Source organism: Crocuta crocuta, unplaced genomic scaffold (assembly GCF_008692635.1).
Source record: "Crocuta crocuta isolate KB4526 unplaced genomic scaffold, BGI_CrCroc_1.0 scaffold197, whole genome shotgun sequence".
In the NCBI taxonomy this organism is placed as follows: Eukaryota; Metazoa; Chordata; class Mammalia; order Carnivora; family Hyaenidae; genus Crocuta; species Crocuta crocuta.
Genome location: NW_027532002.1, coordinates 1,294,876 through 1,320,951, shown reverse-complemented (window position 1 = coordinate 1,320,951; position 26,076 = coordinate 1,294,876). Strand labels below are relative to the sequence as shown.

General features: G+C 41.4%; 1 protein-coding gene across 4 annotated transcripts in view; it reads right to left on the bottom strand.

Moving 5' to 3' along the window:
- AOAH (acyloxyacyl hydrolase) overlaps positions 1-26,076 on the bottom strand; it is a 165,617-nt gene that overhangs the window by 61,597 nt on the left and 77,944 nt on the right. For all 4 annotated transcript variants that reach the window (XM_077775418.1, XM_077775419.1, XM_077775421.1 and 1 more), the window contains one exon: positions 5,679-5,770. In XM_077775418.1, coding sequence (XP_077631544.1) covers positions 5,679-5,770 — 92 coding nt within the window. The remainder of the gene's footprint in view (positions 1-5,678; positions 5,771-26,076) is intronic.

The following is a 26,076-nucleotide window of genomic DNA, read 5'->3' as shown; positions in this document are numbered from 1 at the left end:
TGCCTCGTTTCTAAAACCAGGCTGTATACAGGGGAAGACCACAGTGACTACAAACATAGTTTGGCGCCACTGCTTTGATTCATGCTCTCATGTCAACAGTTTCACTCACCCACCATCGCTTTTGCGCCATCAGTGCAAAAGGCAAATACTGTTTTGGTCCTGTTGTGAAAATAATTTTTCCCTGTGGATCCCCCAAGAGATCTGAGAGACCCACCTCCCAGCAGTCCACAGGCCACACTTGGAGAATCTCTGATGTAGACTGCATTTCACTCCAATCAGCCTCACCTAACTTCAAATGACCACCTCTCTGGCTAATTATTTATTTTGCAAAGTATAATTATAAGATGGCTAATCATTTGCACTTACATCACATGTAATTTTTGAATAATGGATTTAATAAGGTTATTAAGCCCATTAGTGTTTAGTACTTACATGTCTTTTTTTAAAACATGAAATTAGGTTAGCAAATCTTAACTGCAAATCCCTTCTCTCCAATTTTCTGTTTTTAACACCCCAAGTGACTTGGTTGGGAATTATACACTGCTTTTCAAAATTGTCCTCTCATATAATGTCTATTGGGTTGGAGAGAATAGATAACCTTTAACACTCAGATTCTAGGACACCTCTCATCAAATATGTGTGTTTCAATGTCCTTGAATAGCATTACTGTGCCACTTTTCACTGTAGCTTTGTCTATTTATTTCTAAGCGTGTACTGTGTTTCTGGCCCCAAATCTAAGCCAGAGGCAGAGGGAGCAACATTTGTTCTACAAAATTCCATGTGGTTTGCACCCACTTATGTTGACCTACTGATCTCACTCTTCTCTCTCCAGCTTGATATGGTAACTTCAGTAATTGCTTTTGGTTCCTTTGGCTTTCTGATTGCTGCCTTGTGTTTCCTCCCTCTGCCCTCCAGCTTTGAAGGACTTCCCCACGTGTAGCCCTGGCCTGCAGAACTCTACTGACTGGACCATCTCATGGACCACCTCCGGAAGGGGATTTGGGCACCAGAAATGCTCAGGCCAGATGTGGGTGAGTTCAGGAGGTTATGTTCGTTAAGAGTTTGGAGTTATTGGTTTCTCTTTCTGACTTTTGCTTGGAGGAAATAATACCCATAAAGGACAATTATGGAGTGCCACTTAACCCAATAGCTGGTCAAGAACTCAGTATCACACAGTGCAGGGCTTATGATGCAGGGACTCAAACTTAAAGGCACAGCAACCCTGGCCCTAGAGAAACATGGTTCTTAGAAAGTTTCACGCTTTGACCCATAAAATTAGCCAGGTCTTATATGAAGGCATAGCCGGTGAAGGGGTGGAGAAAAGCATATTTGGTAGAGAGAAACGTGAGCATATTTTTCCAACAGCTTCCTCCAATGCTTCTAAACCAAACAGCATCAGGAGGTAAGATGTGAACTTCAATAACACGTTGACCTAAAGCCACGAAACTTGAATACTGGGGCAAACTTCAGAGATCGCTAGGTGCAACTCAACTTCCACACATACATGAGGTCTGGGACTGCTGTATGTTCCACTGAAGGCCATACAGAACCAGAACCCTTGTACCTGTAAAGGTGGTCTTCCTCCTACTCCACCACACCAACTCGCAGGGCTCTGGAATGTTAGCTACTGCTTAACTAGAAGTCCTTCCTTCCTGAATTTTGGTATTGTTTCCCATACTTCCATATGTGTTACTGGGACTTGTGTTCTTTAACTTAAATAGAATTTTTCTCTTACATTAATTGCTTTTGAACATGGTCTGAACATGAAGTACTATTTTTAATTTAAAAAAATACCCTTTTATTCTCACTTATAATTATAGTCCCCCCCCCCCGCTAATGTTGGCTATTGTTGGGCTCTCAGCTCCCATGCTACCAGCTTCAGAGGGTGGGTTTTTGTTTTGTTTTGTTTTTGTTTTTTGTCTTTGAACCACTCGATTACTTTCAGAATCACACTGGGAAAACGAAATAAAACACATGGTTTTAAACGATACTGCTTTTTGAATTTTCTCGAGCCTAAGAGTCAAGAGAACAGATTTTTGTTAAAGTCGAATCAACTGAAGGATGTAAAGATTTGTAAAAGTAAGACGTTGTGTTTGTCTTTTAATGCATGCATATAAATTTCAATTAGTTACATTAACCTCATAACAAAGATATCACATTTTGAGGGAGAAGGGTATGTTGGAAAAAGAAAAGGAAAGCAACCATTTTCTCTCCCAAACTGCATCTTTTTGCTTTCTTTTTTTCTTTTTTAAGTTTATCTCTTTATTTTGAGAGAGACAAAGACAATGGAAACAGGAGAGGGGCAGAGAGAGCCAGCCAGCCAGTGCAGAGCCAGATGTGGGCTCAAGCTCACAAAACCATGAGATCATGACCCGAGCTGAAACCAAGAGTTGGACACTTAACCGAGACACCCAGGCACCATGCATCTTTTTGCTTTCAAAGGTGCCTTTTCTAAAGAACACTGTTAATACACAAAGCATGAAGCCGATCACAGATAATTGGAAGCACTATCTACAGATCCAGTTGAACAGAGAAATCCATAAATTCTATCCCGTGTTGATAAGCATTTGGACTCAGAAGGACATTTGCTCAAAATGCTCATGGAAGCTACCCACATGGCTCACAAATGTTGCCTTCTGAGTCAATATTCTTTTCATTCCCCTGATTCCACCAGAATAGGGTCTTCATCATACACTAATCTCTCTAATATTTTTTACACGCTTTATAAATCTTTGTTCTTTTGAGGAGATTGGCCTGGCCTAGACTATCTGCAGTATATAATTTGCATGAGATTATAGAGATGGTTTAACAGGACCTACTGCAGGGTGGGATGTCTTGAAAGGTGACACACAGGACTATCATGCTACTATGTGTCTGCTTAATGGCAGAATCCACTGCAACTCAGATTTCAGACAGAGAATTTCCTTTTCTGTCAAAAGGAACTGAATATATGTCGCCCCATTATAGCTGGTGGCAAAGAACATAGGCACAGTGCACACAAACAGGTGGCGAAAAGAGCACTTGAAGAGAGACAACTAGAGAGCCTGGGGCCCCACAAACACATAGAGAGAAAACCCTTGTAGGGTATGTGACCCGACAGACCCCAGCTATACGGTGCACCTCCTTAGAAACACAACAGATAAGGACCATACTCAGAGTCAATGATGAGTAAGTTGCAGAAGCAGACTGAGGGTTTATAAATGGCAACACAGAGCCCAATACAAGAAGGTGCTCAGTCAGCACCAACTAGCTCAGGATAGGGATGACTTTCACCTCACACACACCTAGACAGTCACTTCCTTTGTGATATGGTGTTAGAATGTCTCTGCACAGCCCTTATAAGGATTATAAGCCACGAGTGTCTGAAGATTGGTGACCCTCCTCTCCCTTTCTCCCCACTGCCTTTCTCCTACAGAGATCTGTCTGCAGCTGGACTCTGATAGTGTATGTGGCTATGGGACTGGAGGGCTAGTGGGGTTCCACACTGAGAAGGGAGCAAAGCCCTAGTCTGAGGACAGAAGAGGCACAGAAGGGAAGACGGACCTTGGCTCCCCCTGTCACCCTCTCACTAAAATCTAAAAACAACTGAACAGCCTGCTTGGGAGCAGGAGCTATTTTGGGGCAGAGTTTTTGGGGAAATTAGATGTAGGAGATGTGGGGTAACTGTTGGTGAGTGTGAGCTATAAGTGGAAGAGATGAGGAAACAAGTATTTGCTTCAACTGGCCCTGCTGAGTGGACTCTACTTTCATTCTTTGGATGCCTCCAAGGAAAATTTAAACTACTTGGCAATTGTTTTAAACATCAGACTGGTATTTCCTCACTGGCAAACGTGAAGCTTTAGGTCAAAAGGTGGCTGACTTTTATAGGGTTCAATGTAAAGTTAAACTTCCATGAAAAGTATAATAAACTATATCCATTTCTCATTCATAATATCTTCCTTTGTTGTTCTCATAAAAGCCTTAATTTAGAAAAATCTCGAGGTGTTTTTGTACTGGATTGGTGGAGGCCAGTTAAATTTTATTTTCTCGATTTCAGTGTTGTCAGTGAGGAGATAAACAACAGTCTTTCTTCCAGAAAGCTGCTTCAGCTTGGCTATCTCTGGATGTGTTCCAGGTGACAAAACCAATAGCAAGTGCAGCTGGAGAGGCTGAGGCTGGTGCTCAGGGGTCCCCAGACTGCCGGGAGTATGGAGCCCCTAGGAAGGGAGCCCCTGATCGACCTCTGAAACAATGCATGCCACGTCTCCCCATGGAGAGGGCTTCTTTGATTCTTAGTCATTTCTCCATCCCAGAGCTATGCTCTCAAAGCGACAAAGACTACAGGGAGCAACATTCATGCAGGTAGAATGAAAAAAAAAAAAAAAGGAAGCATAAATTCTGGGCATTGGGGACCAGGAGGACCTCTGCTCACCAAATCACTCTCTGGTAAAATGATGACAGATCCCCCCATATTAATGTGGGGCCCTGGCCAAGTTTCTTAACCGGTCTGTGTAACCCTTAGATTCCTCAACTGTGAAATGCAGAAATTAATGCCACCTCCCTCACAAAGAGATGAAATGAGAAAAATCTCTACACGACACTCAGGGTAGTGCTCTGCATACAGTGAATGTCTCGTGAAGGTTACTTCTTACTCTCCCTATCACTGAACTGTTAGCATTGTTTTTCACGTGATTAAACTTGAAAATGCATCCCCTCTGCTTTCCCTATGTATACAGATGATCCCTCCATGATTATGAATGCCCTTTCCTGATGGTTGGTTACTATTTCCTGTTTCTTCTCTACCTTGTTCATTACACCAATCTTGTCAATCCTTTAGGGTTTGGGCCCCTGGCCTAACACTCCAAACGGAAGAGGCTGTTGATTAATTCTATAAATTATTTTTTCAATGAATCCGTAGCTCTGTGTTGAGGGTTGTCTTTTGGTGCATCTTTCTTATATTATCATTATTTGTACATTTGTCTAATCTGTGCTACTTGATTGTAATTGGCTATAGAGACAGGTCAAATGCTATTTACCTTTGAAACATCTATAGCATATATTCCTGATTAGGTAGTAAGTATTTAATAAGTATTCTTAGATGAATGGGTGAAGATAATAAGGTAATAAATGAATAAATTATTTATGATATGTAATGTTCTCCATTAAATAAAAAAAAATGGCATGCTAACCTATTAAAAGGCTGTTGCCGGGCTCTGAGTCAACTCCCAGTCACGCACAGCAGATTGGGTTTGTGTGTCACTCAGATTGGCCATACATTGTGTCTACCTTCAAATCCAGAGAATTAAAGCGAAGGTGATTCCAGGACCATGAGACCTACCTATTAATTTTAGCCATTACCTTTATAAACATTAATTTCTGAGAGTAAATAATCAAGTAACTTCCCTGTCCCTTGAATGAGAAAAATTCAGTGATGTGTTTATGTCTTATCCATTAGAGACCAACTCTAGAACCTCTACAATGAGAAAATTCCCTCCTTGCGAGCACTGATAAAATTTAATTTGTATTACATCCTCCTGCATAGTGGACTGTATGTCAGTGGTGGGTTTCTTGTACATTACTCATGTTCTAGAAGCAATTCATAATAATTCTCATTTCAACATCTTGGGAGCAAGACCTATCTTTTGTTCTTTCCTTCCACAGATATGTTGAAATGTTTAACGGTACTCAAACATACATACCCACTAAAGGAGTCCAGAAACCCAGTAGTACCAGAGATTTGGGGCCAGTTGAGCTCATTGGTAAGAGCTGTTGGTAAACTGATGAAGGATTTCTAAAGAAAAAATAAAGTGGTGATTATAAAAACGGTCATTTGTTTTCCACAGGTAGTAAGATTATCCATTGCCTAAGTGTCATTTTTTGTCTTTCTCACTCTCTTTTTCTTAATTTTTCTTTAAGGGACTTTGGTATATAAAGCATGTGCCTCTCTATCATCAGAGACTTCACAAAGATCAGCATCACTCATGAACTGGCTTCCATTCAGCTTCTGTGAAAGACGAGAAACGCATGGCAGCTTATTACTCATCCCTCATTTGAAAAGGATGCTTCAGTAGATGGGTAAACTTTCCACTTTTAAATTTTGCTGAGATTTTCTCCATATTTATTTTAGATATTCAGGAAATCAACTGCCTGAACAATAATAATACCCAAGGCCCCCACAAAAATGACTTCCCTGAGTTTAAAGCTATGCCCTCAGTTAATAAGATAGTGTCTCCTGGCCTCCTCAGGAGTCTCAAGCACCTTTGAGAATCTAATTTTGATTTCTTTCCTCACAAAGATGCACATATATTTAACATGACCCCTTGCCTCTCTTGCAGTCTCCAGTTCAAGAACTCCTGACACAGTGTTGACAAAACCAGGATTCATTTGAACCATGTTTCTATGGTTTGTGCAAAATCACAGGAAAAATGTTGCCAGCTATGTCCCCTTATAATTCCTTTTATAAATGCCCTCTGGGATAAACCTTTACTCTGGTCTAATTGCTAGAAAAAGCTTATCTAGACTGATATGTACAGAATAGGGTTGCCAAATTTAGCAAATAAAAATAGAGGATGCCTAGTTAAATTTGAGTTTCAATACACAAAATGTATGGGGTGCCTGGGTGGCATAGTCATTTAAGCATCTGACTTCGGTTCAGTTCACGATCTCGTTCTTCGTGGTTCTGGGCCCTGTGTAGGGCTCTGTGCTGACAGCTCAGAGCTTGGAGCCTGCTTTGAATTCTGTGTCTCCCTCTCTCCCTCTCTGCCATTCCCCTGCTCTTTCTCTTCAAAAACAGACTTAAAAAAACACAGAATGTGGTGTCTACATACAATGGAATGTTATTCAGCCTTTAAGAAGAAGGAGATTCTGACATGCTACAACATGGGTGAAACTTAAGGACATTACACTAAGTGAAATAAACCAGTTTAATAAAAAGATAAATACCGTATAATTCCACTTATAGAAGGTATTTAGAGCTGCCAAATTCATAGACAAAGAAAGTAGAAAGGTGGTTGCCAGGGGCTAGGAGTGGATATGGAGTGAGGAGCTGCTGGTTCATGGGTATAGCGTTATAGTTTTGCAAGATGCAAAAGTGCTGGAAACTGGTTAGACAGCAATGTAATATACTTAACACTATTGAGCTATACACTTAAAGGTCGTTAAGATGGTAAATTTTATGCTTTCAGTATTTTAGCACGATTTTTAAAAATGAATATACAGAAGACCAAATGTCAGGTAAACAAAGAATAATTTTTGGCATAAGTGTGTCCTGTGCAACGTTTGGAACATATTTATACTTAAAAGGTTGTTTGTTGTGCATCTGAAGTTCACATTTAAACGGGTGTCCTGTATTTTACCAGGGAATCCTAGTTTGGATACATACTCTGAAAGCCAATGTCCCCTTTTTGCCCTGGCTGACAGGGAGCCTCGATGCCTGGCTGCAGGAAGCAGTTTATTTCAAGTACATAGTGGCATCTCTTCCATGTGCCCTTGGGCTTCTCAACATTGAAAACCTATGCCTCCTTTGGATAAATATGAAAACCTGGAGTCCTCCTTTAATGCTTATTTTAAAGTGAAAAATAAACTAAGGATAATGTCTAAAGGCAAATCCTATCAAAGCAATTGTAGCACAGAATACAACTTTTCAAATTGCATGTGTCCCTTCCCCTGCTTGCTTCCTTCCTTATGATGGATGATCCTTATCCTGTTTCCTAAAGAGAACCTAAATGTGAAGAGTATGAGGGAAGGAAAAGCCACACTTCTCTCTCATTAACTACTTGAAAATGTATCATTATTGTTTTTTCTGATTACAAAGTAGCACGTATTTGTTATAGAATTCAAATATATAATGATTTACAATATAGAAATGAAAGTCTCTCATCACTTCCCCTCAAGAGATAACCATTGTGAAGTAACCACTGTTAACACTTTGTGAGCTACATATCTATATCTATCTATATCTATATCTGTATCTATATGTGTATCTGTACCCATACCTCTATCCTTATCTACATCTATATCTGTATCTATATCTATATCCACGTCCATATCCATATCTATGTCATCTATATCTATATCTATCTATAGACAAACATTATATATGTGTTCAGAATAAGGTTGCCAGTGGTTATGAATCTACCATCATTCTTTAAATGATGAAAAACTCAAAACTCAAGTAATCTTCCTAGTGTCAGAGTGTGATGGTTCCTACCATCATATAGAGAACGAGTACTCAAAATAAAATAAAATTTATATTTCTCAACTGTGGACTGTAATGGGTTGAATTGTGTCCTGCAAAAAGAAATGAGAAAGGCCTATCCCTCAACACTTCAGAACGTGATCTTATTTGTAATAGGCCATTGCAGATGCAATTAGTTAAGGTGATGTCATACTGAAATAGGATGCATCCTTAATGCACTATGACTGGGCTCTTTACAAGAAGAGGAAGAAGAGACACAGAGACACAGGGGCAAGACCATGTAATGATGGAGTTAGAAACTGAAGTCAAAGAACAAGTCAAGGAACACCAAGGATCGCCAGTGGTCACCGGAAGCTAGAAGAGAAGCATGGAACAGATTTTTTCTCAGATCTGTTAGAAGGAAACATCCTGCTGACATCTTGATCACAGATTTTCAGCCTCCAGAGCTGTGTGAACAATTTTTTTAGGCCGGTATTGTGATTCTTTGTGGCAGTCGTCCCAGGAGACTATGGCCTGGTCTGAACTGGACAATTTGCTTGTAGTTCTTATCATTTTTATTCAGCGGTCCAAGATACGAACCTTCTAGTATGTTCATTTGTTTCTCAAAATAAGTCATGTAACAAACAAATAAGTTTGCGTATACAGTTGTCCCATGGCACCTTGCGTGTTTTCCACGACTCTGTGGGCTTTCTCCTTCCACATGTCAATCCCAAGGGCCCCATCCTTATTCTTACCCCAAGTGTGACTTCCAGAACAGTGGGGGCTGGGAGTGAAAGAGAGGTGACCAGGAAGGATGGCTTCTTTGGATTAACTATGTTAATTAACAACAAAATAATGCAATAGTATTAATAATTATAATAATTATGTATTAATTAAATAATAATAATGTATCAATTATGATTTATCTCTATCAAAGGAGCAGAAACAAGGTGATGGAAAGGAGGCTTCTGATGAGTCTTGGAGCACCATGCAGCGGTTCCAGTGACGGGCACTTTGTCACCCCTTAGGAGGAGGCACCTGCCACTTTCTGCTCAAAACTCCACCATAATTGTGAGTCAGATACTCTCTGTTTTGGTTTCTGTTCCTCCCGCCACTATAAATCAAATGTCTTCTCTGTTTTTTTTAAATCTTATTTTCCCCTAAGTCTTTCTGTTTACAATGTGTGTTTGCTGTAGGATTTGAGAATATTCAATTTTTCCAGAGAAGACAAGAAAAGTAAACAGAATGGATGAAACTCATACGATGTATTCGGAGGAGATAGGGAATAAGCAAGTGGCTTGTGAGATGTAGACAGAATTCATGAGTGGTTGAAGCAAGTTAGTAGCCTGTAGAGCATATTGAGAGTTAAAAGAATGATATGACACTGCCTGATACCATTCTCTCTCTCCTTTTTCTCAGTCGTCTGCATCATGACAACCCCAGATTTGCGGAACTGGGCAGAGAACTAGTCTGATTTGGGGTGGGCCTCCTCTCTCTTTCATAGGGAGTTGGACTGGAACCCTGCTGGCAGGGAGGTGTGCCTGATGCTCTTTGCAGCCTTGAGCAGTAACGGAGGGGATGGCAGTTCTGAAGCGTGCCAGCCAAGTAGGGAAATGCTTTCCTCTAAAAATGCAGAAGCTCTACTTCTGTGTCTGGCTCTACAAAGACAGTGAAACTCCACGGTTTGGATATGACACATTGGAAATTGGAAATAGTCTATCCAGCTTCATTCTGAGTCAGGGGTGGGTGATAAAGTGTTTATCTTCCCAGTGGGGGAAGAGTAGATGTTGAGGGAGAGTTAGGGCAGAGGAGAAAATGGCCAGCAGCCTCATCTCGCATAGTGTGGTCTCTCAATTCAGTCTCTCTGGATCATTCTCTTCAGATCTCAAATACCTGGGAGAGACCTGGACTTCTTGCTGCTCTTGAAAAAAGCCCCAAACAGTCCTGGAATCATCCCCACCAGGATTTAAGCTGGAGCAGATGGCACCTGATGCTGAATCACAGCAGGGTCCGGGTGGGTTTGTATCTCACAGATGAAGTCCTGGAAAGCCCAGGAAGATCAGCTGCATAGGTTTGTCCTGGTCACTCGATTAACTTCGAAATAACACACCTTTCTGTTTTCCTGGTTAAATGTTTCAGACTTCATTTATGGTGTTATGGCGAAGTTTTACCATCCCCGGCTGTGCAAAGCCAGGAGCTTTACCTTGGTGTCAGTTTTGGTACCTCCGATGGCTGTAGAATATCACTCTCCTTACTCTAACAGGAATGTTGGGAGGAGAGAAAGGACAGTGAGGGGGGCAGCTTGACAAATAGAAGCCCCACACTGTGTCAGCAATCATGTTTGGACCGATCACATAGTGTCCCCTTCCAAGTGGATCATTCCAGGTTTAAGAAGAGTGAAGTTCATTGCCAGATAATAGAAAAGACTTGAGCAGACAAATGGGAAGCTTCAACGTACTTTTTCTTCCTTAGTAAAGTTGGTAGATAAAAATGAGAAGTAATGGCCATTAATAGTGAAGGTTTTATAGACCCTAGCAAAAAGAGAATGTTTAAGTCATATCACATTAAACACTAAAAGCCTTATTCACGCAACATTATATCCAAGGTATTTCAGGCATTTAAGGCAGGAAAGATGCAAATTAAGATCTCCCTCATCAACTCCTGCTTATTCCTCTTGAACATTTGTGTTCTCAGGAAACTTGTCTTAAATGTACCTTAAATGTACATATGTAGAAAGATTTAATATTTACCAAGAAAGATTTTCCAAATTTGTAAAGAGCATCAGGAACTCAATGAGTGCTAAGTCAACTACTGCATTGCTTCAGATTTTCTTCTGATTTTACCAGTGATGCAAAATGTTTTTGTCAGAGTTGACATGTATATACCATTTTTGTGTAATATCTTAACATTACTCTGTGTGTGTGTTTGTGTGTGTGTGTGTTTCCATGAATTGAGAAAGTCCACTGGTTCTCATTTTTAATGCATATTCAGTAAATATAAAACTTTGGATTTGGGAATATTTTAAGCCCAACTTGAACAAGCAACTTACATTTGGGTTTCTTAAAACCATCTTAAGTGACAGAAAGAGAATAATGGCATCAACCACAAGTTTATCTGGCTCTGCCAATCTTCCAATGATAAAGGGAATAGTCTTGTTGCCTTTATTTCACTGTTGCCATTTGAGCCCTTTCTATCCAACAATGCCATGGACAACTTATACAGTGTATTCCCTTCTCTAGTACTGTTAACTGGGTTGGACCTAGGTTGTTTGTTTTCAAATAATACAAAGTCCCTTGGAGGAATCTGCAGCTAACTTCTGTTGGAAAAAGATATGAAAAATATCACCAGTTAAATAAGTTTTTTAAAAATGTATTTATCAGGAACTAAACTCTTAAAGCAGACAGATTTTGTTGTTTCACTCAAAGAGAAAAATAGCTCTTGGGTTGGTCTTTTGATAATGAAGCAAGAATCTCAAGGCCTGGGAATCAGAGATTGCTATCTGTTTTGGTTTTGGACAGTCTTTCTGCTTTATGCCTCATCCCCCCCCCCACTTAAAAATTTTTTTAAATTTATTTAAGTTCAAGTTAGTTAACATACTGTGTAATCTTGGCTTCAGGAGTAGAACCCAGTGATTTATCTCTTACGTATGACACCCAGTGTTCATCCAACAAGTGTCCTCCTTAATGTCCATCACCCACTTAGCCCATCCCCCCAGCCACCTCTCCTCCAGCAACCCCCAGTTTGTTCTCTGTATTCAAGAGTCTGTTATGGTTTGCCTTCCTCTCGGTTTTTCTCATTTTCCCTTCCCTTCCCTTATGTTCATCTGTTGTATTTCTACGTCTCTCAGTCCCACGGGCCCACTCATGACCTCCTGTCTTTTCAAGCCACTGCCTAGGACTCAGTCTTATTACCCACCTTCCTTCCTTGTATCCCCCACCACGACCTCAGTGAGTTTCCTTATAGGAATATTGAGTCATGAAACTCCAAGGGCCCTTCTTGTTCCTCGCACAAACTTTCTTGCTCTGGTCCCTTTCCTTTAGGTTTTCATATGTGAATAAATCCTATAAATGAATGTATATTTATTCATGATGCTTGAATGTGCTGTTTCCCGGGTAAGTTTGCATTTTTAGGCCAGAGTAGGGACAGGACTAATAATGAATTCCCCTGATGTGCCAGGCACCGAGACAGGAAACTTACACACACTGTTTAACTTCATCGAACAACTCTGTGAGGCAGGGGTTAGTCTTCTTTCCTTCCTCTCTCCCTTCTGCAAACAGGTTTTGAGCAACTACCATGTATCAGATGCTGGATACCTCGTCTTAGAAAAGGATCAAGCATCCAGGCCTCAGACAAATGGCAGTAAGTTAAATGAGCATGCTTCTACCTCCTTGGAGATACTAGAAAAAGTCCCTTTTATGGTGGCACCTCTTGTCACTGGTCCTGGACCACAGAGGACTCTGTATTTTCTGTGCAGAAACTGAGCCATAGTTGTTGAAAATGAGGCTTCCTGGGTGTCTACGGAGGGGATGGTCTCTCAGATACTACTTTGGGTAAAAGTTTCAGATATCTACAGATAAACCAAGAGTGGCTGCCATGTTTTCCTCTCTGTTTCTCTTATATGGAAACCAAGCATAACTTATGAAGAATACAGAATGAATATTTTGGGGATACATATTGAAATGACATGTGACCCTACACAGACAGACACCTACAGACACACCCACTCACACATTCCCAGGGTCTGTTCTGTCCTCACATCTGTTGACAGACACAGAGAACAACTGTGTGGGCTGGCAGATGAAGTTCTGGGTGGGCGGGGAAAGTATATTTCATCCGGTTTATGCCTCTGCAATCTCAGACTTTTCTCAGTCAGCCAGCATCATTCACATAAGCTAATACTTTGATACAGACAATTTCAAGAATGTAATTTACCTCTGAGTTTGATTCATAAACCTTAGAATCCTGTATGCAGTGAAATGCATCTCCTATTGAGGTCCTGGTGGCCCTATAATTCATTAAGGAGAGAGAGAGGGAGAGGGAGAGGGAGAGGAGAGAGAAGCACATCAAATGCCAGCCTGTGCTAGGTGCTCTGTTTACCACTGTGCCAGGCAGTCATTAAGTTCCTCCTTTGTGGAACTCACAATCTAGAAAATAACATTTCCCAGATGGGTACCTGGAAGACTTTCTTTAACTCTTCTATATCTCAGTTTCTTTGTCTATACAATGGTCTAAAAACAGCACCTATCTCATCGGGTGGTTGAGAGGATTAGAAAAGACAATCCATGCATGAAGTTCAGAATTACAAGTGTTCAATGAATGTGAGCTGTTAGTGGTAGTGATAGGGACGTCCAGACTGACAGAAAGGACAACTATCCCATCTGTGGGGGCTGTGAAAGGAATCTTGTAAGAAATCTTATCCCATGGGAATCCTGTGAGGTTACTGAGAGGAAGCCAGGCAAAAAGGGGCAGGGGAAAGAGTTAAGCACTGGCAATACCATATACAAAATTCCAAGGCTGAATTCATCATATTATGTACAAGGAAGACCAGCACACTCTCCCTGTAACAAAGCCAATTCTCTATTCCTCTATCTATTGTGATGGGCAGTAACAATAACTGCTCAGCTCCTGGGATGATGCCTACTGAAGGCACATTTACCCTTCAGCTACAGCCAAGTAAGTAGTTTTCAGGGAAAACGTATAGCATTTCATCTTTGACCCTATGCCAGTCCAAAACCTTACGGGGCAGGGAAGAAATAGTCAAATAAAGATTTCTAGCAAAATGTGACCTGTAGATATAAAGAGGACAGGATGGCAGGCAACAATCTTTCATCATTTTGCCTGAATATAGCTCTTTTTATTTATCCATTTTTTCACCTTGTCAGCTCTTCTTAGTCTCTTTCATTCCCCTTTTCTTTTATTTATTATTTAAGGTCTAACCCCATGATTTATTTATTCGATGAATGAGTCGAGGGATGCATTTATCTAACTGCCCCATACCAAATGAAAATGCATCGTGCAGTTGGATTTCTTCCACAAAATTCAATTCCTTCCATCATTATTTCTAGAGTGATTGAAGAACTGTATCCAAATTCACAAAACTGAGAAAACAAAAGTTTAAAGCATCCTGCTGCTATGCAGAAATAATCACAACTCTTTTCATTCATGAAGCCAATGAAACAAATTCTTTCACAAACAGAAAAAATAACTCCTCTCAGGGTCAGGAATAGGCAACAAGGCACGCATATCTATAAAATTTCACTCTTCAGATACCTTCATTTGTAAAGGTTTGGTCACTTTTTGAAGCAATTGAGCTGCCATTTGTCTGGGGTGGGGTAGTTTTCATTTTTTGAAAGGTGACATCAAGCATTAGACTCTGGAAGTCCAAAGTCCAGAGCCAGGCTACAGGGGAGGCCATCACAGGGGCACCTAATGACCAGCCCAGAACTGGGCTGTCACTCTCCACCATCTAGCTCATGAAAAATGATCTCATTTTCTTCCTCTCCCCTCTTTCACCGCATACCAAGAAGCTATCACAAAATCTCACTGATTCTATCCATCCAACTTGCACATGTGATGGTTCTGGGTTACTGCCACAGCCTCTGGCCAGGGTTCCTGTCTTCTCACACTCCCTCTACCATCTTAAAGCAGTCTGTTCCAGAATCTTGTGTGTGTGTGTGTGGGGGGGGGGGTGATAAAAATATGGATCCTGTTTGGGTAGATTTGTGGTGGGGTCTTAGAATTTATTTTAAATAAGTGCCCTACATGGCTGCAGGCACTGGCCCAGTTTGGGAAACACTGCCCTTAGCTAATTACACCTAACACACTAGCAGTAGGGCAGAGTAGGCCAACTTTTTAGTGTAAAGGGACTTCGGTCTCCGTTGTGACTCCTCAGTTCTGCCACTGTAGTAGAAAAGCAGCCACTGACAATATGCAAATGAATGGGCATGCTGTGTTTCCCTGAAACTTTATTTACCAAAAAAAGTATGTATGTATTCAGTTTGTATCTGGGCTCCATGTTTAACTGCATTATCTTGGATAAGTAGTTACTCTAAGTCTTCATTTCTTCATCTATAAAATACACATAATAATGAGGTCATTTCAGTATTTTTTTTTTTTTTTTTAGAGAGAGACAGAGTGCCAGCATGGGAGAGGGGCAGGGTGGGGACAGAGAGAGAGAGAGAGAAAGAGAGAATCTTAAGTAGGCTCCATGCTGATGTAGGGCTTGATTCCACCACCCTGGAACCATAACCTGAACTAAAATCAAGAGTCAGACACTTATCTAAGCCACCTAGACGCCCCTCATTTCAGTATTAAGTGAGATAATACTATGTAAAACACCTGGCATTTGGTAAACATAGGGTAATATTTGCTTAACATAATCATAATTGTGAGTTTATTTGTCTATCTTCCCAACTAGACTTTAAGCCCCTTGAGGTTAGAGACTGCTTTTCATGTCTAAGGCCTGAGTTGTTCCCCCTTATCTATTTTCTCTGCCTTTCATAATAGGACTCCCACAGTGTTAGCTGGGCACATGGCTGCCCCACCCAGGATTCTACTTCCCAGCCTCTGCTGCAGCCTGGTGTGAGCATGTGCCTGGGTTCCGGACAATGAGGTGTGTGAGAGAGTAACATGTGCCACCTCTGTCTCAAACATTTCCAGGGGATGTGTGTGTCCTCACTCAGTCCTTTTTCTTTCCTATGGAGTGGAGGCAGCTAAAGCAGGAGCAGCCGCCGTGGACCCACAGGGGGATGCTGCCTGTTGAGTATGGCCTAACTATCCTGCCAGCCCTGGATTATCATATGAGAGGAAAACCCATTTCCACCTTAAGTCACTTAATTTTGTGATTCTTTGTTACAGCAGCTGAACTGATACCCTGCTTGGTTAATAACTAGTCTTTCAGGAAGGGCTGACCCACCTGCTATTCTTGCTGGTCTCTCAAACATGTTACCAACATGAGAACATGAACTCTTTGCTTCTTATTGATCTGTTTTTGCCTAGAGTCTTGATCAATCAGTCTCTAAATTCTTGGCTCAGGGTTACGGTCCTCAATTCCTCTCTCTGGAATCTTTGGAAATGCTCCCCTTGATTTCCCTCTAGGAATTATGGTTTAGCCAATCTGACCAATCTGTGAGCCAATGCCTTAAGCAGAAAATCCCCAGGAAATCATTCAGAAGCCAGACGTTTGGCAAGGGCTGGGTTGAGTAATCTCTATTCTTATTACCCCAAGGAATGGCATGGAAGGAATTAGCTGAATGAACTAATGAATGAATAGAGAGGAGCAGTGAATGCCAACCATCTAAAATTATTTCTAAATGCCAGGATTTTCCTCCTTCTACATCCCAACTGATTCGAGATTCTAACTGATTTTCCTATGATGAGTTAGTTGCCTGAGACTCAGTTTATGGTTGAGGAACTTGAGGGAGATCAAAGCAAACTGGTAAATATAATTAACTACAGGGCAAGAGACTGCATCTAGTCTTTGCAGCACACTGGATCGCACAGGTGTTTATTGACTCATGCTGCCTCTCTCTCTCTGAGCAAATCTCTGTCTAATGTGCTGGGAGACGGGCATGTGGGCTGAGTAATTATAAATGCCTTTCAGAAGTATGGGGCTTAAAATAATTTCCTCTTATAGTTTTTCATAACACTGAGTGTTTGTCTTTTTAATTCTTGCAGAAGGCAGTGAGGGCTAAGATCACAAATGTTTTCAGAAGAATGAGCCTGCAACAGCATCCCACTTTGCTGGCAGGTAAGAGACCCGAATGCTCACCTTGAGCAGGAAGAAAAGGGCATTACATTGATTCAGACTCAAGGCAACAGCCCGTCTAGTCTGTGCCCGTGAACAGGGAATGGGAATAGAACATTCTGTCTCTTGTGGCCTAATAGCGGCTTGAGGAAAGGATTCACCATGGCGAACACAACTCTCTTTTTTGGACAGAATAAATGAGAAGTTACTAGGATTGAGGCTTCTCTTCTCACTGCCTAGCATCTTTAATGTGCCAGCCAGCAAGATGTCTGAGGAGCAGAAAATATAATTTTGTCCAATTTTACTGAACCACAGACTTTCCTCATCTTGAAAAAATAATAATAATAATAAAGTACTCTAACTCTTAGCTATTTCTGGAGTCAACATGAATTTCACCGAGGTAAAATTTCCATATTTTATGTGCACCATGAAAATCAGCCTTTCTGCTTAATGGAAGCTTTGTGCTTACTGTTAAATCCAGAGAGCGGGAAGCGGGGCGGGATACAGAGAGCCTGGGTGAGAGCTTTGATATTTGCCTGTGCGGTCTGGGGACTAACAAAGGGCAGCCAAACTTGATCTACACACTCGTCTCAAAGAGTAGAATGAAGCACATGTGGGCTCGAAAGACTGGAGCCACTTTGCTCTTGGGTGAATCTGCATTTTCTGCAGCCAGATTAAGGATTCATTTTGTCCTTGACACAGCACGAAATTCAATCTGCGCCTACTTACCCTACAGACAACAGCCTGCCGGGGGTCGTGCTAAGATTTTATAATAGTACAGGCAACAGCCTTCGCTAGCAAAATAAACATTTGGGAAATTGTATTTCAGAATCCCTTCTCCCTCCTCTCTCCCCCAGCCCCAACCCGTCATGCAATTCTGGTTCAGTGAAATGCAGCATTTAATATTTTGGAAATAATTTTCCAGCAGATGGGGAAGAGGTAGGAGGGCAGTATCTAGTGCTGGCCTTGATGATCTCCCTGCCTCCCTTCCGTTTGCAACAAAACATCTCAAGCAGTGATTGTTTTTCCTTTGAAAGAAAAAAAAAGTGTTTGCAAATCCGCCCATTGTTTTTCTTTGCAATCTAAGTTGCGACCTTTCCTGTGGCCTGGGAAGCTGATTCTGGATCTGACTACGAGGATACCTTGGAAAGAAGCTAGGGTTGTTTAAGGAGAGGGGGGCAAAAACAGCTTTCCGCCCTTGGCGGAATGAGGCTCAGAACCTTTGTTTCTGCGGAACCAGTAGGGTGATTCTTCACACTCTCTTTATTGAACTACAAATATCTTTCCAGATGAACACACTCCTAATCTAATTAGCTGTAAACAGGCCTCTAGGGTGCCACACTGCTTAACTAGAGGATGGCAAGAAGGGGGGAGAAGAAGAGGCTGTGGCAGGAAAGATACCCACCACGGTGGATTCGTTTCCATAGGCACAGTCGGGATGGGGTGATGTATTTGCAGCAGTGTTTTCTGCTTTATAGGGAGGCAGAGGGCAAGAAATGCTGAAGTCTCAAAAAGGGCAAAATTATGAAACAACAAATACTTGGGTTTCTAGACACTTCCCACTCTTTCTGGGCGATATGATGTATTCCTTGGCACAGCAAAGAAAGGCAGGGCACCAAACATACAGGGTCCTGAAGGGTCTTGGTTGATGGTACCTATGCCTGCTGTCAAACCCCGTGAGGCCACACAGCCAGGTGTTTACCATGCTTCCATACCTGTGGAAGGGGAGTTTGTGGAGCGAGCACAAGGTGGGGTCAGGGCCAGTGGGTGCTCCCCGACACAGTCAGAGACAGAATCCAAATTCAGAACCACTATCAGCGGAACTGGGCAGGGAAAGGTCCAGAGGCTTCATTTTTAAAGATGATTTCTGGTTGTTTGCTCTCCTCTGGTCATTTTGGGAAGGGCTCCTCAAGTTGAGAAGGGAATGATGGGGCATTTGATGTACAGTAGCCTTTGGGGGGCTCTTGAGGTGAGGCGGGTCCAGAGTAAAAGGACATAGAGAGCTGAGGCTCTAATGGGCCAAGGCTGGCAGACAGCCAACCAGGCCTGCTGTTCCACTGGGCTCCCAGTAGTCTCCTCTATTCCCTGCTCCTCAAAGGGGCTTAGACTCTGCAAACTACGCTTCCCAGGCTCTTCTGCGTCCCTGGGGCAATGGGAGGCGCTGGTGGGAAAGCAGCTTGAGAGGAAGAGAGGGGCTACTTTCTGGCTTCTGGCTGAGGGCAGCAGCTTCCAGCAGCCTCTAGCAGCCTCCAGACTCTTGCCTCCTTTGCTACTTCCAGCTCGTCTTCCCTCAGTGGTCCCAGTAGCAGCTGGTCTGTGTGCCCTTGGCTGTTAGTTCAGGCTCTGTTGAGGTTCAAGCATCAGTCACATCCCTTTTTCTAGCTTCTGGTAAAATCCTGTCTTCCTTTTTGTTCCCTAGCCTTGGCATCAGCAATGATTAATCTCTCCGGAAATGGCCTTTGAGTACTAATACCTATGTAATCAGTTGCTTGTATGAAATGCAACTCCAGTGTAGCCAATCTCCTGTATTAAATCCCTTCTGTTGGAATGCTTTTCTTTTCCTGATTGGTCCCTGCTAAATGTTGATTCTGACCCTGACTAGAAACCCAGGGTTCCATCTGCTGAACTAGCCAAAAGCTTGGGGGTTCTCTTCCTTTGTGGTGACATTACTAAAAGACTCTCAAATAGTAGAACCCATGGGCAGAGGGAGCATTCTCAGAGGACACTCTCTTGGGGAACCTCACACATTCCAATATGCCCTGGAAATCTTGAATTGAGAGGTTAGTTCACACTATGCTGAAGGCTTCCCGTTTTGCCAGAAAACATTCTATCTTAGAGCACCCCTTTCTTGGCATTGCCAAGTGTAAAGAATTTGGGAAACCACTGCAGTACTCCACAACCACATCTTTCTTTTGTAAATCCTCAAAATTTGAACATTAGAAGCAGTAGGAAAACCGTGACAGTGGTTCTCAAAATATGGTCTGGGAGGATCGCTGGGGGTCTTTGAGACCCTCACCAGGAGTTCATGAGCATACAATTTTTATCATAATACTGAGACTTGATTTGCCTTTTTCATTTGCCTTTTTCACTTTTGCTTTTACTTCATTCATGAGGTTATAAGGTAGTTTTCAAGAGGCTACATCCATGTATATTAAAACAGATTGAAGAGGGAAGCAGATAACAGGGATCCAGCTGTCTATAGGCAGATATCAAAGATATTCACAAAAATGGGAAAGAAGACTAGTCCTCTAACTTATGTTGTTGTTTGTTTTGGAAAATAAAGTTATGTCATAAAAATATGTCATTTATATTGATATATTTCTTATTGTTATTGTCAACTAAATTCATGAATGCTTCATGGCTGAGGCTTCTGACCACAGAGGGTGGTGGGCAGAGGGAGAAGAGGTATAATCAGATCTGATTCTGGCTGGGCAGATCCCCAAAGCTGCCTCCCTATAACGAGAGCTCTGAGAGGCACTGCTGGGAAGATGGGGACTAACCTCCCAGGCAGCTGGTGCATTCTCCCCATCCCATCTAGTCTTTTAGGTTTCATGCTCCAGTCATGCCCTGGTCACCTGGAGGTTATCCTCCATACTGAAGTCATCTCCAGGCAATCTTCTCTGGAATTTTTAATGATCCAGGCTGGCCTTCCTTTCCTGGGGTCCATGTCCTTGCCCCAGGACACTCACTCTCTATCCTGCTGCCTCAGTCACCATGCTTACATTATTCACAAGAGTGTCGGACACCAGCCCCTGTGACCCCAGTCTCTGGAGACACCTGTCCGAGTCTGCTAGTGGTCACCTATACTGAGGGGGAAGCATGTTTCTGCCTCCCCCCAAGGGGGAGAGCTGAGCTCCCCTGCCATGCTGACGCCAGCCATTTCTGGCCTCAATTTGTAGACCTCTGAGGTTGGGTCTTAAGCTACAGGTTGCAGAAATGATTTTCACTCCCTCCTTTTGCACCTCCTGTGGAAAGTGGGAACAGTTGGCCCACATTGTTTTGGCGCCTCAGTTGAAACTTAGGTAGAAATAAATAGTCCAGATTTTAATATCCTATTATAAAATTATCCCAAATTTCTGATGAGATAGCCATCGTTATTTATATTTTTTAGATGAGGAAATTAAGCTCAGAGAGGATAAGTAAGTGGCTAAGCTAGGATTCGAGCCCAGATATGAATCAAAGTCCAAAGTTATTTTATATAGAGATAACTTAGGGGATGGAAATGCCCCTCTGGGCACTTGCTCTTGACTCAAGGTGTCAGTTTCATGCATGGCTCTCATGCTATTGTTTGGGTGGCCATGCATCCCAATTTGTCTGGACAAGTCTAGGTCAATGCCTATTGTCTTCATATAATCATCAGTCATGATCCCTCTTCTTTCAGTTTTGGACAACAAATGATAAGTTCACCATAACTATTAGGGGTTGGAGGTATGGTGCAGAAGAACCAGAGGCAACAGAAGTTTCTTAGGGGGACAGAGTCTTCCAGAAGAGTCTTCAAAAGCTGGCTTAGACCCTATAGGGAAGATCTGCATTAGGGGAGTGAAGTCAGTGAGGCAGCCTTTCCAGATGCAGGCATGCCCGGAACAGCCCTGGGTAAAGCCCAGCCAGGTGGGACATTGGCTCCAGGAAGGTAGTCTCTTCAGGGGCTGGCTGTAAAGTCCACAGGGTGGGAAGGGTATGAGAAAAACACACGTCCATCGTTAATTCTAGGTAACTTCTGCATTTGTCTTTTCTTCCCCACTGTACCCTTGTAACTTAGGACACTTTCACTAGAAGATAAACAACTAGCTGGTCTCCTTTCCTGTTTTCCTCCCAATCCAATCCATCCTGCTGTTGAAATCAGAAAATTTTTTCTAAAATTCAAGTAAGACTGAAACTGTTTTTCAGTTAAAAATCTTTTATTGACTTCCTATTGCCTTCAGGATAAACTCTGAATTCCTTAATGTGGCTTCAAGGGCCTTTGAGATCTGGCTCCTATGAACCTTTCTAGACTCTTCTCATACCTTCTCCACCTTGTTCCCACTTAGCATCAGTTCTGCCACATTAAACTTCTCAGAATGCTGAACCTTCTTACTTGTGAGCCTTGCATGCGCTCTTTCTGCTGCTAGCACACTCCTCTCTGCTAGGACCGAACTGCCTGGATTCCTTCTTTCCTCGAGTTTGGGGAGTGTGTCTGCATCACAGCAGCTCTGGAATTTGCTTGCCTGCATTTCCCCCCAAGGCCTGAAGCCGTCTGAAGACCTGGTTCTTTCCACCTTCTCCACCTCTGTGTCATTAGCTCCTATCACAGGGCTTGGCACATGGCAGGTCCCAGGTTATTTGGTGACATTTTGTTTACTTGCCACAAGCATTAAAAACCAAATAATCAGGGCGCCTGGGTGGCTCAGTCAGTTCAGTGTTTGACTCTTGGTTTTGGCTCAGGTTATGATCTTGTGGTTCGTGAAATTGAGCCCACCGTCACTATCAGTGCAGAGTCTGCTTGGAATTCTCTCTCTCTCCCTCTCTCTCTGTCCTGCCCCTGCCTCCCAAATAAATAAATAAACTTAAAAAAAAAAAAGCTAAAAGCCAAACAATCAAAGCATGAGACATTAGCTTCAGCATACCTCATGGATGTCTACTAGGCACAGTACTCACATATAGGCTGAATCCTTGTGCAAATGAAGAGATTCTATAGATAATAGGTTTTAAAAATGAGAAGCTTTTTTTTTTTTTTAAAGGAATGCGATCCCTAGTAGCCCAGAAATGAATCAGCGTAATATCCAGTCATGAGCAGATGGTTCAATAGATTATGGCTTGTATACTGAAAAGGATACTATAGAACACCGACAAGCATAATGAATGTAAAGACTAAGCAGCAATGTAGGAAAATGATTGTAATTAGTGCTAATTGAAAGAAAGGAGAATGGCCAATTGCATACTTGCTACTCTTGTGACTACATAATGTGTGTGTGTGTTAGTGGGGATGGAGTTCTGGGAAGGAGTGGAAAAATACTGAGAAAAGTTCAAGATGGTGGAGATGATTTTTTTTACCTCTCAAAATGGGTTCTAATATTGACTTTATATCTTCTTTTTTCCCCCAATAAGAAGAATATTAAAAGAATATTTTTTAAAACCAATCTGATACTCTAAAATGTTAAAATGATTCTCTCTGGGTGGTAGAATTAAGGAGAATTTTAATGATTTCTTAATAATTTCCATATTTGCTTATTTTTCTCCATTGAATATTTAACATTTATAATAATTAGATAAAAACAATACTGCAAATATTTACTTTCTTTCCTCCCCCTCTTTGGGCAGATGTACTTCTTTCCCCATGGATCTCGGGCATGGCCATGTGACTTGCTCTGACCAATACATTGATGGTGGACATGAGGCAGCAAATGTATTTGTGTAAGGGGCCTCGCCCTCTTGCATTTCTGCCACTACCATGAAAAGAATGTTTTCTGGATGGATTGTCCAACCAGGAAAAATGAGAGACACGTGGAACAGACCTAGACCAACCTTTAGCTTGGGGCCAAGACCAACAGAGCTGAACCTAGGACAGCTGACCCTAGACAACCCACAGATGTGCGAGTGAGAAGAAATGTGGGTTGTTTTAAGACATTGAGACTTGGGGTGGTTTGTACAGTATTATTTTGAGAAGTAACATTTTGATAAATCTTCATTTTTTAATGCTAACTTTATAAACAAAATCTCTCTTTTATTCTTGTCTCATCTTCCATCTTATAAAAGGCATTCCACAGACGTGGCCCAGGCTTGGAATGACTGAGCTAATTTTGAGCTTGGAGAAGAATGTTAATCTGGAGAGAACTTCTAAGAACACTAGAACATCAAAGGTGTGACAAGAAGGTGACAAAATGACACTAGAACTGTAGTGTTGTCCCTACTGTCAACAGCATTATTAGCATATTGGTGAGATGCATGAATCCCAATTACCGTTATGCCCAATCTGGGCTCCACATCAGCTCTATGTTATTGCCATTCTCCTGGTCATTTCTCAACACTCTTGCAAAAATGTGACAGGTGGGAACTACAGGTTTCCCTATCCAAAAACAGAGTGTTCAGAAAGCTCGAGTTAGGCCACGTTGCTTTCCTCAAAGACCTGCATTAGTGTGGTAACAGCTTTTTTCGTGAAAGTGAAAATCTTCTTTAGATTTCTTTTGGTTGGCAAGAAAGAGGGACTAATCTAGGTCTTCTGTAAAGGCAAAGAGGCATAAAGCAAACATTCCAAAAGCAGAGCATTCCTGTAACCCAAACCCAAACTAACATATGCTCAGTTGCAGTATTTCAAATCAGTTTGTCGTCACCAACACCAGATAAAAAACGTTACAATTCAAATCCCAGTAGTCAGGACTCCAGGATGGGGCCAGCTGCTGGGCTTTTAAGAGTGATTTTCCTTTAAAGTGGCTTCTCAGTGGGTCTTTCTCTTCCCCAGAGGTTTGGCACACTGCAGAGTGAGCTGCCAGTTATGGTGAGAGTTTGTGAGAGGCAGTCTCTCCAGGAGAAACCCAGGGTGAAAGGCACTGTTCATCTCAGACTCCAGAGGCCCGGGTATGGGGTAAGAAGGACAAGCACGAAGACATGGACCAGCCTGCTTAGCTGCCATACCTTCCCTGCATGAGCTGTGTGTCCATCTACTTTTTATCTGGTTTGAATCCAACGCAGAGCTCCAAAGCGTTTGCACAGACCTCAGATCACTCTAGCGCATGGCCTTGCCTGAGGTTGTTCCTACCATCATTTACAGTTTCTGGTTAGGTGGCTTGTTTAAGATGACAATGACAGGAAGTGATTCTTCCACCTGTTAGCTGTGTGACCTTAGGCAGTTTACTCAACCTCTCTGAGTATCTGTCTGTACAGTGAAGTTATATTCTAATAACACCTATCTCAGAGGGCTTTGACAAGTATTAAATAAAGCAGTACTTTGGTGTTCTTTATCTCCTTGCTCAGAACAAAACGTGACAATCCCCAAAATCTTGGATTACAATATTTGGTACATACATAGTACAAATCTACTGAAGAAAAATGAAAGAAATTACCCAGTGTTCTGCAATCCAACAATACCAGTGTTAACATACAAATCTACAACTTCTTAATTATTTTCTTTGTTTGCACATACGGATGCACTTACATATTCACAAAACTGGTTCATTCATACTATTCTGTAACCTACTCTGGCCCCCAAACAAGTTGCTATTAATACATTTTCTCGCTGAGAAATATGTCTACAACGCAGGTACTGATACTTGCATAGCATTTAATTTTATGGATAGAATATATTTTTGTGTATCTAATCCTGTTTTTTTTCATTTTTAATTTCTTTTCTCATTTTTGCTCTTATAAGCAACTCTTTGGTGAATACTCATGTACATAGATCCTTTAGCAAATGATCATTTTTAGAGGTAAATTTCCAGATACGCAATTAATGGTCCAAATCACAAATATTTTAATATCACTTTATATATGTTATCAAATTGCCTTTCAGAAAAATTCTAGCAACATAAATACTATTGGTGAATGAACATCTCCATTTCACTGTATTTTTGGTGAAACTAGGCCATTATCATTTTTTAACCTTTATCTGTTTAACAGATGATAAATGATATTCCATTGCTATTTTAATTTGTTTCTCTGATTAAAGATGAAACTGTTTTTCTATTTATTGGTTATGTTCTTGATTATTAAAAAATAAAATTTATTATCTCTATGCAGGAACTGTTTATTATTAGGGGATTTAATTGTTGCCTTATATATTTATATTTTATAAATATTGTTCTAGTTTTTCATTTGTCTTTTAACTTTATGGATTTTTTGACATTGTATACATTTGAAAATGTTACATAATGGAATCTAGCAATATTTGGAATAGTAATCTGGAATACTTCTTAAAATAATTTTTTTTAGAAGGGCATATGTCTGTTGATTTTTGAATCTTTGAAAAACTGAGAAAAAATTTCTGTGGACCTCATGTAAGAACAAATGGTATCTCGGCAGTTAGGGCCTTTTTCACACACAACCCTCAAAATACTGTAGAAACCATTCCACTATTTTCTGAAATTCAGCATTGAGAGATAAGCCTGATGCCAAAAGGATTTTTTCCTTCTAATATGTACTGTTTCTTGTTGTTGTTTTGGGGCAGAATCATTGCAAGATTTTCCTTTATGTTTGGAATTTAAAA